Here is a 19,615-nt window from a genome sequence, read left to right on the forward strand (position 1 = left end):
GCACGAGCAGCAGTGCGACACCGTTGCGGCGTTCGACGCCTCGACGGGAGAAGAGGCGCGACGGCGCCGGTACCGGGAGGAGATGGAGCAGCGGTGGGCTGATAAGCGCCGGCGCCAGCGCGGTGAGCTGTACCGTGAACGGCGGGAGTCGATCGAGCGCCAGCAGCAGCTGGCGGCGGAGGAGCGTCAGCAGCGGGAGGCGGTGCTGACGGCGATCTGGGGGAGGCGGGCGGACCAGTTGGCGGCGGAGGCCGACATGTTGGCAGCGGCGATGATGGAGGCGCCAACAGGTGTGGAGGAGGAGGCGCCAATGGAGGAGGAGGAGGCCGAGGCGAAGGAGACCGAGGTGGAGGACGACGATGACAACGAGTTCGAGTGGTCCGACGACGACGGGCCGCACCCGGACGAGACGGCCGATCAGCAACGCGCGCTCGTCGAGTCCTTCGAGTCGGAGAAGAAGCTCTAGGACGACGCCCGTGCCCGTGAAAAGGCGCAGATTTGTCGCGCTGTCGAGCTCTCCCTCCAGGCGGCGCAGCAGGGGAGGGCGGAGGAGGACGCGTGGCTGGAGCGGCGGCGTCTGGCCACCGCAACGCAAGGAGATGAGGCGCGCGCAGGAGGAGCTGCGGCGTAGGGGAGGTGACGACGGGGCGGGGCCGTCGAACGCACCGCCGGGCAGTCAGTAGTCTAGGTTTAGATGAAATCTAGCCGTTTTCATTCAAACTTTGTAATATATAATCAAAATTGAATGAAAACCTTTATTTTTGTGCACCAATATTCATTTGGAGGAGGCGTTTGGGGGACGCGGCTGGGGAGCGACGTCCCCCAAACGCGGCATGAACAAAACACGTCCCCCAAACGCTCAATCCGGCGCGGTTTGGGAGACACTTTGGGGGACGCGGCTGGAGATGCTCTTAGTGTGAGGACAATACAAGAAACAACTGTAGTCAAATGTTGTTGAATAGAAAGAAAATAGATGAAATGGACAAATGGTATGCATGGGTGCTGCTCATTTGTCCACTGTTGTCACATAGACAAAAACTTGAGAAAATATAGACAAGATTTCTTTTGCGATTAAAATATAGACAAAATTAGAGACACAAGCTTGAAGATACCCTTTGGGATTTCAACTTTTCAAGGGCCCGGATTAGCTAGCTGGAAGGGGGAAAAACTGCTCGTACGGCACTGTGGCAGCCTTTGACTCGTCCTTGGCGTACACGTGTCGATCGTCAAATGGAGCGGTATATCCACCCTGCAAAGTAACCTCTGCTGTACGCCTGTACCGCACCGCCCTGCTGCACGAACGACCTACTCTTCCTCGTGTCTACCCGCCACTCGCAGCTCTCTGCCGAGCTTCCCTCTTCAGTGCGGGCCAGCAATGTCATGGAGTGTGAGTAGACGAGAAACACCATGATCCATTAGCTCGAACAGTGTTGGATTCCTTCTGCCCGAGCAGCCCAGCCCGGCCTTTCCCCCCGGCCAAAACCCCCGCCCCGCCGTCACTTCCGTCTCCTCCACCGCGGCGCAGGCGCAACTCAGGCTTCCAGGGGAAGCTCCACCTCGCGAGCAAGATCGCCTGCGCTGGGCCATGGCGCCGGCGCCGTTCGTATACCTCCGCCCCTCCGACGACGGCACCCGTGCGTCGATTCTTTGCCCCCATTTCCATTGCTCCTGCGTTTCGTCCCCTCTTTCTCTCCGCCTGGGTTTCTAATGCCAATCGCGCGTGCCCTGGGTGCGTATGTGTTTGCAGGTCAGGGTGCCCTCTTGATGGCGGCCTTCGACGGCAACCTCGGCTGCCTCAAAGGTAGTTCAAATTCTGCTCTGAATTTCCCCTCTTCGGTTCAGTCATTTAGTCGGTCCAACAATCCGAGGATGCAAATCCGATTCTCTATTACCTCCGCGCGCATAATGTAGTCAAGTAGTTTGAAAAATGTGTTATCTTTGCACTGGCGTACTAGCCAGATTGTGGCGCCTTGCACATGCTTGCTCCTTTTCCATCTTGCGGCCTTATATTTATAGCTTGTTATTTTGGCACATTCGCCTCCTTGATGATGTTCACTTTGGCTGAAAGGTGCTGTAAAGAGTCTTCTCAAAGAGAATGGCGATCCAGGGACCATTTTTTCCCTCAATCGGGATGGCCTTAACGTGCTGCATCTCGCGGCATCCCAAGGCCATTTGGAGATGTGCAAATACTTGGTGGAGGATCTCGGAGGAGATGTCAATGCTCCTGGAGTTTTAAATGGAGCTGGAGGTCTTTCTCTAACTTCTTTCAAAAAAAAAAAAATCTACATATGGCAGATGCCATGTCCATGTTTGGATGTCCAAGATGCATGCATCATTTAAGATTGTATTGCAGGTGCGACACCTCTTATGATCTCTGCTCAATCTGGAGATGTTTCTATGGTGAAATATTTCCTTGATCATGGTGCTGATCCAATGAAAGCAGATGTAAAAGGTCGCACGGTTCTCCACCATGCTGTGGCTGCAGGTTGTTCCCCTGACACATGCGCACATACTTGCTCTCTATTGTATTGCTTCATATAAGTTTGCTTTATTGTTACCACGGTGACACAACCAGTTTGTTCAGTGTTTGACTTGTGTAACCTTCTCTTTTACCACAGGATGCTGTAAGATAACAGAGTTCCTGCTTTCAAAAGGAGTACCGGTAGACATAGACTGTGGCTGTGGGACACCGCTATGTGACGCTGCTATCAATGAGCGTGACAAAACAATGAAGATTTTGTTGGACCACCATGCAAATGTATGTAGCCTTGAGTATTATCTTGTTTCTCTTTAGTTAGTTTGAATTTGGATACTATGTTTTGCTTTGCCAACTACTTAGATAATGTACACACATATATGTTAAACCCAAACCTGGGGCTGTTTTGGCTGCTTGCATTGACACATCCTTGGATATCGCAGCGCTTTATCCATTTTGGGTGTGTATGTCATTAAGCAAGTCCAGATCTCATGGCTAGTTAGATCTGAATTACTAGGATTGAATGGATGATTCACAATTAGGTACTTCAGACCACCAAAGAGACAAACTCACTCCTTGATTATATTATATGATAGACATACTTTTAAAATTTGGATATCCTTGTTCGTCACACAAGAAACACTTGGGAGTAATAAGTCACCTGCATTTCGTAACGGCTTAGTGTTAGTTTCTCATGCTTAGTTGTAGGCTGGATGAACAAGAAAATGGAGGTACTTCATTTCATAATAAATGATAAATACAATCCACTCGTAGGAAAGCCTGCTAATAATATGGGCAAGCCACTAGCTAGAAATCTGTTAGGCTGTAGGCATTACTCTGCCTCTTTACTTGTACAATTACTTAGGGTATTTCCTATAATTGTGTGTGCATAATTTTTTGGAGGTGCTGCGTTCATAGCAATAGTAAAAGCTATTATGAAGTTTTAAGAGCTCATTAGACTCTTGTAATGTGTTTGCATTACATCGTATTTGCATCTTCATCTAAGTCCTTGCTCCATAGTCAACACTACCTGCTAACGCTAATATGGACTTTGATCTGCAACTGAAGATATTTATGGTTTAAGTGTTTCATTCGGAATTTATTTATCAGAATGACAAATAAAACTAAATATGTAGATATTGTAACTTCAGAAATTCAATTCGGCTCCCGGGTGCGTATGCTCCCTCTACCAAAAAATCTTATTTCGAAGTGTCAAAATAATTTGAAAAAAATTCTACATGTACATCTTCATAATATATGTGTGTTCGTCAAGTTTTAAGAAAAACCAACATTTTTGTGGACTATGTAAAAAAGAGAAATTTTATCTTGTAAAAAGCATTATTTCTAGCACTGAGTTTTTAATAACTAGAATTGCCATCAATATCTTTTTAAAGAAAGAATTTTATCTCCTGGTCTCTGCATCTAAGCGATGCACATCCATAGAAATGTTGTCAATGTGAATTTGCTAACTCAGAATGAAGCACATCGACAAGTTTTAATCAGTAAGGGTTACAGTTAAAGCATTATATGTATTTATTTCTTCTTAAGATACAACAATCATTACTGTTTTGCTAAGGGGAAGTGCACAAACTCTGTTTCAGCCTAACATCATTGTTAACGATATGGGATATCCCCTGCTGAATGCTCTTCTCTACCGTTCATTGAAGTGCATGAAGCTGCTAATTAAGGTCAGTGTTGTCTTGACTATTATTTCATTAGTGCTGTGATTGTGTGTACTCCACCATGTATTCTACCCTTATATGTTGATATACATCGTGCGTGGAGATTGCATCATGAACATACTATGAATGGTCCTTTTCACAGGCTGGTGCTGATGTAAATGGCAAGGGTTCCAGGATAACTCCATTAGGTTTCGCTACGGGGTTTGAAGGTTATACCAACTTCATTCAGTTTCTGTTAAAGGCTGGGGCAGATCCTAATATTCCCGATGACGTATGTTTGTTTACTTTCTACATCTTTTGGTGATTCTGGTATCTAGTATTACACTCTTTTTGATTATAGCTTCTGGTTATTATTCTTCAACTACTTTGGTTATGTTAAGTAGCTATTTTGGCAATGAGTAGGATGCTTTGAGGCTCAACATGGTAATGAGAAATTTTCACTTGTGCCTATGCAATGGTATAGTTGTTGAGATTCATTCTGACAGTTTATACCAATGGATGTATGTATGTAACAGTTTATACCAATGGACATATATTACTATTTTATTGATGTATAAATATCATGTTCTTAATACAACAACCATGTTTTTTTATTCCAGTATTGATAGGTATCATTCTTCTAACAAAAGTGTCTGGATACGGTTGATGGCCTTGTGCTAAGCCCAGAAGGAGCTAACATATATTCATATTTTTCATTTTTGAAAGAGATCATATCAGTGCTTAAATTGACAGTTGATTAGATACTGATCTCATTACGCATCATTTCAGGTAGCAAAATTTGTTAAAATGTACTCAGACAATAATCCCTAGAATAAATTTATTTTTCGTAGCTCATTTTGCGTGGTTCTAATGTGTTATTTTTATGGTATTCATGTATTTACTCTATATTGTGTTATAAGGGAAGCACCTTTATCTATTGTCAATTCCCATGGCCTTAGGCCCATATATATACAAGTACATGTATGAGATAGAGTAGGAAACAGACATATACAAAAAGAAAATACAAATAATCCTTTTATAAGACTGCTATATTTCTCACATAATGAATTTGTTTATATTTGTACTATGACACATGTGTCACGGGCAATTAAAATGACCACATATACAGGTGCTTCTGTTTGTTATATGCACATATATTTCATGGGGGAACTAGGTTGGGATTCCACTATAACTTCTTATGTTTGTCTCAATGTCAACTCTTGCTGAACAGTTTAAGTACCTCACTGAACACCTTTTGGTGTTCTTTCTGAGTAAGTGAGAGCTTGAATTTCTTATCAAATCTGTAAATGCTTGCTGTGTTGAATCCTCGTTCAAACATTTGATGAAAACTTAAACCTAAATCCTGATTATTCCCTTGATATTATAGTTTTCTGTATGGTTTGTGTCTTTAGACATATTTATTTTGTTTATATTCTGAAGGGGTTATTGAACTACATAGTTAATTTGAGAAATGACAGTTCTTCCTTATGTTCCTCAGTTGGGTAGATTACCAATAGAGCGTGCTGCAGTACGTGATTGCAAGGAGGAAGTTGAAATGCTGTTTCCTTTGACTTACCCGATACCAAATGTTCGAAACTGGAGTATTGAAGGAGTAATCTCGCATGCAAAAATTCAAGCTAAGAAGCCACTGGTAAGTTATTTATTGCCCTATGCTTTTCCGGTACTAAATATTGCTTGGCAGTAAGCCATTACTTCGTTCAAGTGTTATGACCTGGGGTTACTTATGCATGCTATCACATTTGCAGTGAGATCAGAACTTAATTCTGTTGTTTTCTTTTGTGCCCCAACCTTGTGTAATTAATTCGTATAAAATATAGTTAAAAGCTTTAAGCATTGGCTCCTGAGAACAAATTATGTTCTTCTACCAGTTATAATTTGGAAGAGTGTTGTCATACAGAGATACCACCTATTCTGGCCTGACACCAAGGCTTGGGCTGCCCATCTTTAGAAATTATGAACTCGTGTGTGATCTGAAGTACTAATTGGTAACATAACATTATATGAATCAAACCATTGACTGTAATGAACAGGAATGTTTACTAAACTTTCTTTATCATGTTGGAGAATTGGTAGAAATCATCGAGGAAAAGAGTTCTTCTATTGCCAAGGTTGAATAGTACGGACACTATACAGGTTAAGGCTAACCTTGGAGATAAAAAGCTAATCCTTGTTTTGTCTACAATTTGTAAGGAAGCAACTGCTCCACTTTTTAAAATCGTACTACCTCGGGTATGTTTTAATTGATGCGGGCATGAACTAGCTGCATGCACTTACTGAACTAAGGCCCGCGTCGATTAAAAGCGTCCGGAGGGAGTATATGTGTGTTGCTTGTACCACATGACACCTGAGTTTACAAGACTGGCATGACATCTGTGTTTATAAGAACCGCCACTGTATAGATTAGGAATGATAAAATGGCTACACTTTAGTGTCTCTCCAGTGGGATTTCAGCCAGATATGATTTTGGTGTGAGCCTCCCAGGGTCAGATTCGTACCATTATAAGTTCTTGGGATATCTTTATCAGTTTGATTTACTGTTGAAAACCTAATCGTTAAGTAGAGAATTGAAGCAAATCTGGTAATGCTACAGAATCGTTAGGTGCTCCCTGCTACACCAATGCTTGAGTACAGATCAAAATTATGATGAATAAGTCATTGTATTCTGGTCTTTGTGGAGCTGCTGCAGCATACACATGCCTGTGGACTGCAGCACACACACATGGTCCTTTGTGAAGGACAGGTGGTTATGATAGGATAGCATCCCTGATCTTTGACTGCTTTTTAGAGGCATCAAGGACTGGCAGTTAGCATCTTTCAGTTAGCATCTTTAGACTAGCATAAGGACTGGCAGTTAGCATCTTTAGACTAGCATGTTCTGGCTGGCTAGCAGCTATAAATTTGTAGCCCCGTGCCCTCAGTTTGGCATGGCATTGTGTGAGATGTGTGAGAAATAAACCAACGAAAATTGCCCCAACTCTCCTAGTGTCATCCTCTTCTTCATGAAAGTGAGGCTAGAGATACTAACAAGTGGTATCAGAGCAAGGTTGTCTTGCAGCCTGAGCATCTCCTGCTCCTCCCCTTCACAGGGAAGGGAGCAGCCCCAACCAGTAGCAGCCTCAACTGCCCCTGGTTACTTCCCTCCGTCCGGGTTGTCGAGCAGCAGCTCGTCGGAAGCAGCGCTCAGCCCCCCAGCAGCGAGCCATGTCCGATGGCCACTCTCAGCACACGGCTACCTCCAGCACGCGGCGTCGGCAGGAGGCCGATCGCGCCGCGGCAGAGGAGCGTGAACGAGTGGCCACGGCAGCCGCTGCGGCGACAGCAAGGGCGTCGAGGCTGGCAGCGGCGGAGCTGGCAGCAGCCAGAGCGGAGGTAGAAGCAGCAGAAGCAGCGGAGGCAGCACGTGCGGCGGCGGCGGAGGTCGAGGTGCTGCGCGGCAGCGCCAACGACTCCGTTTCTGCTGATGGCAGCGTCGACGCAGCGGCGCCACAGGCGGCGCAGCGGGCAGCGCAGTGGGCAGCCGAGCACGCCCGCGCACCTCGGGATGGCGCTCCCGGAGGAGGCGCGCACGGCGGTGGCGGCTGGAATGACCAAGACCGCGGCCTCTACGGGGTCCGGACGGTGCTCAGAGCATCCCCACTCGTTGGCGCTCCCCACGCCCAAATCCGGACGAAACAACCGCCGGATTGGACGAAATTAAGTCGTGGGGAGTACCGTATTTCCAGTCGTCCACCCGGAGTTCGGCGGATAGAGTTTAAATTGAAACAAATCGCCGTTCCGCGCTACAAGTACGGCCAGTTGATCGGCAAAAGGAGCAAAAGGATCAGCCACAGATCGGCGATCGGAGGGAAATTACACGGAGACAGGCTCGTCGGCAGTCCCGGCCGGCACGGCGGTGTCCGACGGACCAGTTTCCTCACACGCCGTGGCCGAAGCGGCTGCGGCGGCCGACGAGGAAGCAGCGGCAGTGGACGTCGAAGCAGCCCGCGATCGGCGAGGTAGATGGTGAGGTAGACGAGGTAGGAGCCGGCGGAGACGACGAAGGAGCGGCCGAGTGGCTCGGAGGATGTCGCTGCGGTGGCCCTGGTACCAATTCCTCGTCTCCTCGTCCATCAGTTCCATGTCGCCGCCGCCCATGAGAAACGCCAAGTCTGTGTTCCTCTTCTTCGCCGCCGCCGTCGTCTTCAGCAGGGCGATCCGGACGCCTTGGTTGGCGAGCATCTCCCGCCACCTGCCGTCGAACTTGTCATTCCTCCCGTCGGCGTGCGACCTCAAGTCGGCCCAGCACTTGTCGATCGACGCCTGCATCCTGTCGGCGGGATTGTCCGTCCGTTTGAGCTCTTTCAGCTTCTTCTGGCCGAGTTCAGGGCGCCCTTCCGCCGCGCAAGCCACCGGAGCGTCGGGGTTGTACTGCTCGGTCTTGCTCTTCGAGAGGGTCGTGCGAGTTTCCTTCCACTTCTCGCAATTCTCGAGGCGGGCGTAGACGTTGAGGAACTTGAACTGCATGCCGGTGTCGTCCGTGTACATGTCCAAAGCTCGGCGCGGTGAGGAAAAAGAGCACGGCGATACGGGTCAGCTAACGACGATGTACCTCGGTGATGCGGGGTCAACGGAGCATACCTTTTGCTCCAAGTCGTGGCGGCCCGATCGGCCGTTTGTCGCACTCCTCTGTATGCCGTGCCATTTGTTGCACGCCGTGCATGATCCCCCAATGGGTGGCCATTGCCTTGTCTCCCCGGTACACGTTCATGTTCGTCTTGTTGAAGTAGGGATCGACGAGTTTGTGCTCCTCGTACGCTGCTTCACTCGAAGCGAGTATGTGTCGAACGGCCGATTGGCCCCGATTATGCCGTTCGTGGACCACGGTCTTCCAAGCTTCGGCGAGGCACTCCTCTTCCTTCGGCGTCCATTTGATACGCGGTTCGGCGGCGGCGAGTCCTTCTTCCTCTTCTTCTTCCCCTTCGACGGGTTGGCGGCGGCTTGTGTTGGCTCTTCTTCTTCCTCGTCTTCTTCGACGGCTTGGCTTCCGTCGGCAACATCCTCGATGCTCGTTGCGCGTCGCCACGGCGGCCGTCGCCCTCTGCTCCTCTTGCGTGAAGAACCCGGGCACGCAGCGGCGGCGGCCATGAAAAACCCGGGCTCGCAGCGGCGGCGGAGCCGGAGGTGATCATCTCGTGGATCTCCTCTTCGTTCGGCGCCGCCATCGCACCGAACGCGAGCGGCCCTCGTCGCGGGGCCGGCGAGGTGCCCTCGAGCGCCGCGCCGCCGCCGACGTCAAGCTCGGGCGGCGACGGCGTGGACCTGGACGGTTGGACGTAGGCGCCCTCTTGGAACACGGCGGTCGGCGACGGCGAGTACAGCGAAGGGGAGAAGGACGACGGGGAACTGGTTGTACCTTGCGTCGGCCATTGGCCGGGGAACATGCTGCCGCCGCTCATGGCCATGCTGATCATCCTCGCTTGTTCGTCTTGGGCCGCCGCCCTCTTGGCGGCGGCTTTTTTCACCCTCTCCGCCCTGCCGCTTGTTTCCACCTCGCGCCGTTTCTCGTCCGCCGCCCACTCGGCGTTCGACATGCCCGGCGGCTTCGTCTTCTTCGCCCGCGCCTTCGGCGGCATTTTGGTGGACGAGAAGACGAGGAGGAGAGTGGTGGTGGACGAGAAGACGCCGCCGGGAACTGGAGCTGGAAGACGAGGAGATTGGGGAATTTCGGCGGGTTAGAATGGGGATATGCAAGCAAATTGGAGGGAATGGGGATATGCAAGCAAATTGGAGGGAAAATCGACAGGATTTGGTTTTCCAGTCGCCGACTACGCGGGTCCACACGACGTTTCGCGCCAAAATCTTTCGTCCGGAGTCCCCGAGCGCGCCCCGGGGGGCCGGGGATGGCGTGGGCTCGCCGGATGGATGAAGGGCCAAATCCGGACGAAAACGAGGAACCGGGGGCGCGACTGGGCCGAATTTCGCCGTCCGGATGGAAAAACATCGCTCGGGGGCCTCGTCGGGGGGACGAGTGGAGATGCTCTCAGGGAAGTTGGTCCCGGTGTTGGGTGGCCTACCCTCACCAAAACCAACTACGTCGAGTGGGCCGCGATCATGAAGATCAGGCTCCAGGTGCGGCACATGTGGGAGGCAGTCCACGACGGCGACGTCGACCATCATGAGGATCGACGGGCGCTGGACGCCCTCATCGCCGCAGTCCCGGCCGAGATGCAGTTCTCGCTCTCCCACAAGCAGACTGCCAAGGAGGCTTGGGACGCCATCGCCGCGGCACGCATCGGCAGCGACCGTGCTCGCAAGTCCACACTGCAGGCACTTCGCAAGGAGTGGGAGAACCTGGCCTTCAAGCCAGGTGAGGACGTTGATGACTTTGCTCTCCGTCTTAATACTCTGCTGCAGAAGATGGTGCAGTTCGGCGATGACGCCTACGACGAGGAGAGAGCTGTCGAGAAGCTCTTTCGCTGCGTCCCGGAGAAGTACAAGCAGATGGCTCGCTCGATCGAGTCCCTGCTGGACCTCTCCACCATGACGATCGAGGAGGCGATAGGTCGCCTCAAGGTCGTCGACACCGACGAGCCACAGTCTGCGTCGGGGCCCATCACCACCGGCGGGAAGCTGCTCCTCACTCGGGAGTAGTGGGACGCTGGCCACGGTGACCGGAAGAAGGGGGAGCCTTCTTCCTCGACAGCTGGCCGCAAGCGCGGCAAGCCACGCAATGCGCGGAAGGATGGCCATGCCAAGGCGCAAGGTGATGCTGGCAGAGGCGCTGCCGGCAAGCCCAAGCCGGCAAAGGACGACGCCTGCCACAACTGCGGAAAGCTTGGTCATTGGGCCAACGAGTGCCGACAGCCACGACGTGGCCAGGCCCACGTCGCACAGGCGGGGGAGGAGGAGCCAGCTCTGTTCATGGCGCATGCCAGCATCGAGCTGTCTCCAGCGGCACCGACCGCAGCGGCTCTCCACCGCACCACTCTCCTCCACCTTGACGAGCCGAAAGCACACGCCCTTCTCGGCGATTGCTCCGGCAACGACAAGACTGGCGGGTGGTGCCTCGACACCGGCGCCACCCACCACATGACCGGCCGACGGGAGTTCTTCGCCGAGCTTGACTCCGACGTGCGAGGCTCCGTCAAGTTTGGGGATGCCTCCGCCGTGGAGATCAAGGGCGTCGGTTCCGTCATCTTCGCCGCCAAGACTGGAGAGCACCGGCTGCTCACCGGTGTCTACTACATCCCCGCGCTGAGGAACTCCATCATCAGCCTGGGACAGCTGGATGAGAACGGCTCCCGCGTGCTGATCGAGAGCGGAGTTCTGCGCATATGGGATCGCCACCGTCACCTGCTTGCCAAGGTAACCAGAGGCACAAATCGCCTCTATGTTCTTGATGTGCAGGTGGCACAACCCCTCTGTCTCGCTGCTCGTCGGGAGGACGAGGCGTGGCAGTGGCATGAGCGCTTCGGGCACCTTCACTTCGAGGCCCTGAAGCGGCTCAGTACCATGGAGATGGTGCGAGGCATGCCGTGCCTTGACCATGTGGAGCAGTTCTACGACGTCTGCGTTTTGACGAAGCAGAGACGACTCCCTTTTCCCCAGCAGGCGAGCTTCAGAGCCAAGGAGAAGCTCGAGCTCGTGCACGGGGACTTGTGTGGCCCGGTGACACCGGCCACACCAGGAGGACGACGCTACTTCCTGCTGCTCGTTGATGACCTCTCCCGCTACATGTGGGTGGTGCTCCTCGGCAGCAAGGGGGAGGCAGCGGACGCCATCAGGCGCTCGCAGGTTGCTGCGGAGGCGGAGTGCGGCCGCAAGCTGCGCGTGCTGCGTACCGACAACGGCGGCGAATTCACATCGACTGAATTCGCGTCGTACTGCGCTGAGGAAGGCATCCAGCGCCACTACTCCGCGCCTTACAACCCGCAGCAGAACGGCGTCGTCGAGCGGCGCAACCAGACGGTTGTGGGGATGGCTCGGGCCCTCCTCAAGCAGAGAGAGATGCCGGCTGTCTTCTGGGGAGAGGCGGTGCTGACGGCCGTCTACATCCTCAACCGCTCGCCTACTAAGGCGCTTGACGGCAGGACGCCGTACGAGGCCTGGCATGGGCGAAAGCCGGCAGTCTCCCACCTGCGGGTCTTTGGCTGCCTCGCATTCGCCAAGGAGCTCAGCCACATCGGCAAGCTCGACGACAGGAGCACTCCGGGAGTGTTCATTGGCTACTCGGAGGGCTCGAAGGCCTATCGCATCCTCGACCCCAAGACACAACGTGTGCGCACGTCGCGCGACGTCGTGTTCAACGAAGGGCGAGGGTGGGCATGGGGCAAGGCGGTGGAGGACAGCTCGACTCCGACGTATGACGACTTCATTGTCGAGTACGTCGACTTCGAGGCAGCCGGGGGAGTAGGCAGCTCTTCTTCAACAAGCTCGCCTACCTCGGTCCCCAAGTCTCCATCGACCCCGGTGGTTGCTACACCACCACAGCCGGTGTCACCACGTACTCCAGCACCGGCAGTCACTCCTCCGGGCACGTCTACACCAGCTCATGTTGAGCACAGCCCGGTGGAGTTCGCTTCCCCGCTCTCTCACGACGGGGAGCGCGTCGACGCGTATCATGGCGGCGAGCCGCTGCGGTACCGTACGATGGAGAACCTTCTCGGCGACCAGCCGGTGCCGGGACAGGTGCCACGCGACCTGGAGGCGCAGCTGCAGCTTGCACGTGACGATGGTGAGCCTCAGTCCTTTGCAGAGGCTGAGAGAGACGCAGCATGGCGCGCTGCCATGCAGTTGGAGATGGATGCGGTCGAGAAGAACCGCACCTGGCAGCTTGCTGACCTCCCTCGTGGTCACCGCGCGATCACCCTCAAATGGGTGTTCAAGCTGAAGAGGGATGAAGCCGGCGCCATCGTCAAGCACAAGGCTCGCTTGGTGGCACGAGGCTTCTTGCAGCAGGAGGGGGTCGACTTCGACGATGCCTTCGCTCCCGTGGCACGGATGGAGTCCGTGCGACTCCTCCTTGCGCTCGCTGCCCAGGAGGGCTGGCGCGTCCATCACATGGATGTCAAGTCTGCCTTCCTCAATTGCGACTTGAAGGAGGAGGTCTACGTGCAGCAGCCGCCGGGATTTGCGATTCCCGGCCAGGAGGGCAAGGTACTCCGCCTGCGCAAGGCTCTCTATGGCCTGCGGCAGGCACCACGGGCGTGGAATGCCAAGCTGGATTCCACGCTGAAGGCAATGGGCTTCGAGCAAAGCCCGCACGAGGCGGCCGTCTACCGACGGGGGAGTGGACGAAACACCCTGTTGGTGGGCGTCTATGTCGACGACTTGGTGATCACCGGCATCAAGGATGCAGAAGTGGCAGCGTTCAAGGAAGAGATGAAGGCCACCTTCCAGATGAGTGATCTGGGGCTCCTCTCCTTCTATCTGGGGATCGAGGTGCACCAGGACCACTCCGGGATCACGCTTCGGCAGACCGCCTACGCCAAGCGCATCGTTGAGCTAGCTGGGCTCACTGGATGCAACCCAGCCCTCACTCCAATGGAGGAGAGGCTGAAACTGAGCCGCGACAGCACGACGGAGGAAGTGGACGCCACACAATACCGGCGTCTTGTGGGGAGCCTTCGCTACCTCGCCCACACACGGCCGGACTTGGCCTTCTCCGTCGGCTACGTTAGTCGTTTCATGGAGCGACCGACGACGGAGCACCTGCAGGCTGTGAAGAGGATCATCCGCTACATTGCGGGGACTCTCAACCATGGCCTCCACTACCCTAGGTGTCCTGGGGCGGCGCACTTCGTCGGGTACAGCGACAGCGACCACGCCGGCGACATCGACACCAACAAGAGCACGAGCGGGATCCTCGTCTTCCTCGGCAAGTGTCTCGTGAGCTGGCAGTCGATCAAGCAGCAGGTGGTGGCCATGTCCAGCTGTGAGGCTGAGTACATAGCGGCCTCCACCGCTTGCACTCAGGCGCTCTGGCTCGCTCGACTGCTTGGTGATCTCCTTGGTCGAGACACTAGACCAGTGCAGCTCTTGGTGGACAGCAAGTCTGCTCTGGCCCTGGCAAAGAACCCCGTTTTTCATGAACGGAGCAAGCACATTCGGTTGAGGTACCACTTCATCCGAGACTGCTTGGAGGAAGGGAGCATCCATGCAAGCTACGTCAACACCACGGATCAGCTCGCAGATCTGCTCACCAAGCCTCTTGGGAGGGTCAAGTTCCTCGAGCTCTGCTCCCGAATCGGGATGGCTCAGCGCTCCCGCAAGACGGCATACAAGACTTAGGGGGAGAATGATGAATAAGTCATTGTATTCTGGTCTTTGTGGAGCTGCTGCAGCATACACATGCCTGTGGACTGCAGCACACACACATGGTCCTTTGTGAAGGACAGGTGGTTAGGATAGGATAGCATCCCTGATCTTTGACTGCTTTTTAGAGGCATCAAGGACTGGCAGTTAGCATCTTTCAGTTAGCATCTTTAGACTAGCATAAGGACTGGCAGTTAGCATCTTTAGACTAGCATGTTCTGGCTGGCTAGCAGCTATAAATTTGTAGCCCCGTGCCCTCAGTTTGGCATGGCATTGTGTGAGATGTGTGAGAAATAAACCAACGAAAATTGCCCCAACTCCCCTAGTGTCATCCTCTTCTTCATGAAAGTGAGGCTAGAGATACTAACAAATTAATCACTTTGTGTTGTACCCAGCCTGAGGGCTAAAACTTCCTTCTACCTTCTCAATATATCAAGACGTGTCTTTTGCGCATTTCTCTCACAAAAACAGATTAAAATTGTTACTGTGGATGTGGAGTTCTTCACGAGCATCATATTTTGGTCTGTAGACCTCACTTTATGGCAGTCCACCTGGTGATTACCAGATTGTGAACTTACTCTTAATGCAAAATTTTCCAATTGCCTATGATTTCCTAGCATACTTCTCTGAAACAGAGAAGAGATACTTTCTGTTCCTCAACTTTGAGATGGTTTTCAGCCTATAATTATGCAGGTGGCCGTGTCACCTATGCAACATAGGACAGTATGCCATTTTCAGAAATTTAAATTGGACCGGTAGCATTTTTTAGCTTCAGGACAGAAAAGGAATTGCTTATTTTCTTCAGTAACATAAATTATCATTGAGAATGATTATTTGTTCCAGAATTTGAATATCAATAAATTCTTTTCAACATTTTAGGATCAACGAGACATTGAGAGAAGAAAAAATATTGTCAAGTCACAGGCAGATACGACATTCAAGCAGAAGGATTATAAGACGGCGCTGAAACTTTATGACATGGTAAATATCTTGCAACTTATCTATGATAATTCAAAAGGTAACTTTGTTATGCTACAGTGAACCAAATGGAGTGCATTGTTTTGTCCGCTAACTAGATTTTATATTATTGTTGAAGTATAAGTGCATAGCCCACCTTTCCCCACCAGCTTAATATTTTGGGTGAACTTGTTCGGTGCATGCAATTGTACATAGTATTAGAGCCAAGAGATCTTGAGTTTAACACCCAGCTGGCACAATTTTCAAAAGAAATTGCAGTCCACTTTTTGTCTGTGTTTAGGCCTGAGGGAGCCATACATGAGGAGGGGCGATGAAGTATAAATGCATAGCCCACCTTTCCCTATCAGCTAAAGCTTTTGGGTGTGCTGATACGGTGCATGCAGTTCTACAATTATCACTTTGGACATCAAACTGTTTGTGTAAGGTTTGAGCTATGGTCTGCCAAAGAAATAGAAGAAGCAAATTATTCTCAATGAATGATCTCAGGTGACAAATTATATGAGCTCCATCAGTTTCAGATGAAGTATTTTGAAGCCGCTATGATTTAATGTGAGAAAAGACCAACTAAAATAGATATATTCTCAACAACTATGATTAGATCTGATCAAGGACCATCTGAAATGATTAGGATCTCAAGACAATCTTTACTAATGAGCAAAAGTTCAGTCATGTTTCTTCTACTTGGAGTAAAATGGAAGTATATTCTATCTTGGAGTTCATTCACCAGGCCAGGGAGTGAACAAAAACAATGATTGAAAGACAATATTTACTAATGAGCAAAAGTTCAGTCATGTTTCTACTTGGGGTAGAATGGAAGCATATTCCATCTTGGAGTTCATTCACCAGGCAACAGCCAACAGGAAGTAAATAAAAACAATGATTGAAAGATTGGTGAATTGTTATTTGGTTGAACATTAGATGAGAGCTATCAAAGAAGAAATAGGTTACATGAAGCGAAAAGTACAAATGTAGCTCGGGCTACATGTAGCCATTTTTTTCAAAAAATAAAAAATGAAATTTTGTAGTTTCGAAAAATTCTGAAAAAAATTCCTAGATGTTGGTGATGACGTATTGTGCCAACATGTAAAATTTCAACTCTTAACACTTGTATTTTGGGCGCACAAAAATGACAAAATCTGACAAATTTCAGAGGGATCCCTGCGTCTCTTGCTCGCTGGAAAACTGCCTTCCAACTTTCCAAGGGGACGTGATGCTACATAGGTTTAAAGTAAAAACAGCTCAAGTCCAACCTCTTATTGACTGGCTGTTGGCTCTCTTTCTTTAACTAGCTTTATAATGTTGTTAGTCCACTTCTACCCTCCTTGATGTAATTTCTGAGACTTTGTTCTATTTCGTATATATATAAAAAAATCACACCGTAGGGGGTTAACCTATGGTAAAGGTGTAAAAAAACAAATTTTGGAGATTTCAAATCGTGGAGATCCATACTTTTGACATTTTTTTACGGACTAAAATATAAGGTATTTCCAATTGGGATTTGGCACATTTGTGGAGTACATAATTGTCTACATCTAGGATTTTTATTTTTCAAGTTTTTGAAAAAAAGAGCTACATTTAGCTCGGGCTACAAAAGACCACACTCTTACATGAAGCTACTAGATAGTGCTTACACAGTCATACTTCTTGAAACATGCTACCTCCATTTCATAAAACAAGGCAGATAAATTTGGTCAAAAGTCGACGTTATGTAAGTTTGACTAAGTTTAGAGTAAAAAATATGAACATCTACATTACCAAACCTATATCAATAGATCCACCATGTGATGTATGTGTATTTATCGATTATTATAAATATTGATATTTTTATGTATATCTTCAGTCAAACTTAGTATGCTTTGACTTTTGACTAAAAATATGCGCCTTGTTTAATGGAGCGGAGGTTGTATATTACTAGTTAGTTTGTCATATCTTTTGGGACATGAATGATTTCACATGATTTATCATGCATTGGGACCGATCTTGCATAATGTGTTCAATATGACACAAATGACTAGTTATCCATTTGTCCAACTGCAGCCAAGTTTGACAAGCCAATCAGTCTAGTAATAGAATGTGTTTCAGAGGGGAGGCTGAAGATACGGTTCATAGGCAAGTTGGGATTATATTCTTAGGCATGAAGTTGAGTCTTCCCTATAAAAACTTTCTGCACAACATATGGATGATCCAGTAAATCAGAATAATAATCCATGCTGTAACCTTCTCTCCTTCGAACTCCCTGCACCACAGCCGTCCAACCTTGCTCCTCGAGATGTACCACATGCCTTGTCTCATTCATCGATCTTAGGACCAGTATCAATTTTAAAACATGACAGTTCCACAATTCCATTCTAAATATGTGTCCATACTATCTTTACCAGCTGTCATTAGTGACGATCAACAAAATATTGTTTTAGCATGTCATGGTTTTAGGTTGGGAATAATGTTGGTATGACATGTCATGTTTGACCATAGGCGATAGATCATGGAGAGACTGCGGCACTGTATGCGAACAGGAGTATTTGTAAGCTGGCCATAGGTGACGGTGAAGGTGCTCTGTCAGATGCTCTCAGGTGCAGAATGCTGCGACCTAAATGGGCAAAAGCTTGCTACCGTCAGGGTGCAGCTCACATGGTACTGAAGGTGAGTCTACACTGCCATCGTGTTACTTAGTTATGGGTGATGTTATAGCCTGGTCACATTCCTGCCATCATGTTTACTTGTTAATCATTGATCTTGTATCCTGGTCACATTCCTTGTTTTGTTATTCATCTAGGAGTACAAACAAGCTCGTGATGCTCTTTTGGATGCACAAAAACTAGACCCTGAGAATGCTGAGGTTGAGAGAGAATTAAGGTAACCTACTGTCTTTTGCTCATCTAATGTATGATCTTAGGTTCGCAAAGTACTTCCTTGTTACTGACGAAAAGCAGCTGCATACTCTACTACTGTGACATATGCCATTCGGGAAATTTCCTACACGTTACTGAGAACCATTTTTTCCTTCTTTCTTTTTTGTTTCGTTTGGGTGTGCTTGTGCTGAGGCCCCAACAGTTGTACCGTGTGTTTGCTGTATTAATATAGCGGGGCGAAAGGCTGTTTCGAGGAGGATTGTAACATGTGGGGATTGACTCACGATATCAGCCTCAGGATCACAAATTATGTGGTTGGGATTTGTGAAGTTCCATGCAGGGATGCCGCGCTGGTCTTCCATATCTAGCTGATGTTCCGATTTGTTTTGCTGCATCTTACATTCTCCTTCGGTTCAATTGTTGCAGGAAGGCGATGGAACTGATGAAGACCTCCTGATGAAAGTGAGCTGATAGGTGTGGTGGTGTGCATTGGTCTGCAGGCTGCAACTTGTGCAAGCTGTTGCTGAAGTAGAGCTAGCGAGAACTCCAAAATGCCCAGTTTCTTTGAAGAGTAAAAAACTCAGAAAAAACATGTTAATTTGTAAATACTACATGTCCCACTTATTTGGCCTGGAGCAAGCAGGAACTACTATCCACATGTTTTGTCACGAGTTAAACTGAATTGCTTTGCCAGACCGACTACAAAACATAGTTTCTTTTTCCCTGAGAATCACCGAGTAGAAGATGTACTAAAAAGGGGTCGAGCAATTCGTGGTATATCAAGCCATGAAATACAAGTCGTGATGCTGAATTTAGTCTCAATCTTTTGCCCCATAGAAACCCCATTTTTTTTTTTTTGCTTAGAAACCTACCTATTTTGACAAAAGTAAATATGAAATATATACTTTTGGTTTCTTACAAACCCCACCATTTTTTCACTTACAACCCCACCTACTTCGACTAGAAGCAGATTATCAAACATGAAACACCTGGTAACATGAAATTCTAAGAATGCGTTTCTCTAGTATGCCAAGCACAAACATATGAACAACACATGAAATTAAACTGTACAAGATCATCACAACATGCAAACATCAAATCCAACAAGTTTTGGCCTTTTTGGCTATGAAAGAGCACAAACACACGAATGATGCAAGGTAAATGGTTTCCCTTTTTGGCCTTTCTTTGGTCCCTTTGTGATGACACCTCCAAACAAGTTTTGCACAATGTTCTTCTACACAAGACAATAGAGAAGCAAAATGATTTAGTACACACAAGAGAAACAAAATAGTGTAGGCACAAACAAAGAGAAGCAAAGATTTTACCCAGTCTTTGTC

General features: G+C 49.4%; 1 protein-coding gene across 3 annotated transcripts; it reads left to right on the forward strand.

The window, feature by feature from the left end:
- The first annotated feature begins 1,386 nt into the window (after nt 1–1,386).
- On the forward strand, nt 1,387–18,985 carry LOC139838525 (uncharacterized). Of its 3 annotated transcripts, XM_071828279.1 has the most exons (12): nt 1,414–1,634; nt 1,748–1,801; nt 2,069–2,248; nt 2,354–2,485; nt 2,619–2,758; nt 4,078–4,164; nt 4,301–4,429; nt 5,636–5,788; nt 15,331–15,432; nt 17,902–18,069; nt 18,203–18,282; nt 18,705–18,985. In XM_071828279.1, exons 1-12 carry the CDS (start codon nt 1,586–1,588, stop codon nt 18,733–18,735), a joined length of 1,305 nt encoding a protein of 434 aa, XP_071684380.1. In that variant the 5' UTR covers nt 1,414–1,585; the 3' UTR covers nt 18,736–18,985. The 3 variants fall into 3 exon arrangements, with proteins under 3 accessions (XP_071684382.1, XP_071684381.1, XP_071684380.1); XM_071828280.1 differs by lacking the exon at nt 4,301–4,429 and having other exon boundaries at nt 1,407–1,634; XM_071828281.1 differs by lacking the exons at nt 17,902–18,069; nt 18,203–18,282; nt 18,705–18,985 and adding an exon at nt 16,580–17,215 and having other exon boundaries at nt 1,387–1,634.
- The last annotated feature ends 630 nt before the right edge of the window (nt 18,986–19,615 follow it).

Source organism: Lolium perenne, chromosome 1, assembly GCF_019359855.2.
Source record: "Lolium perenne isolate Kyuss_39 chromosome 1, Kyuss_2.0, whole genome shotgun sequence".
Lineage (NCBI taxonomy): Eukaryota > Viridiplantae > Streptophyta > Magnoliopsida > Poales > Poaceae > Lolium > Lolium perenne.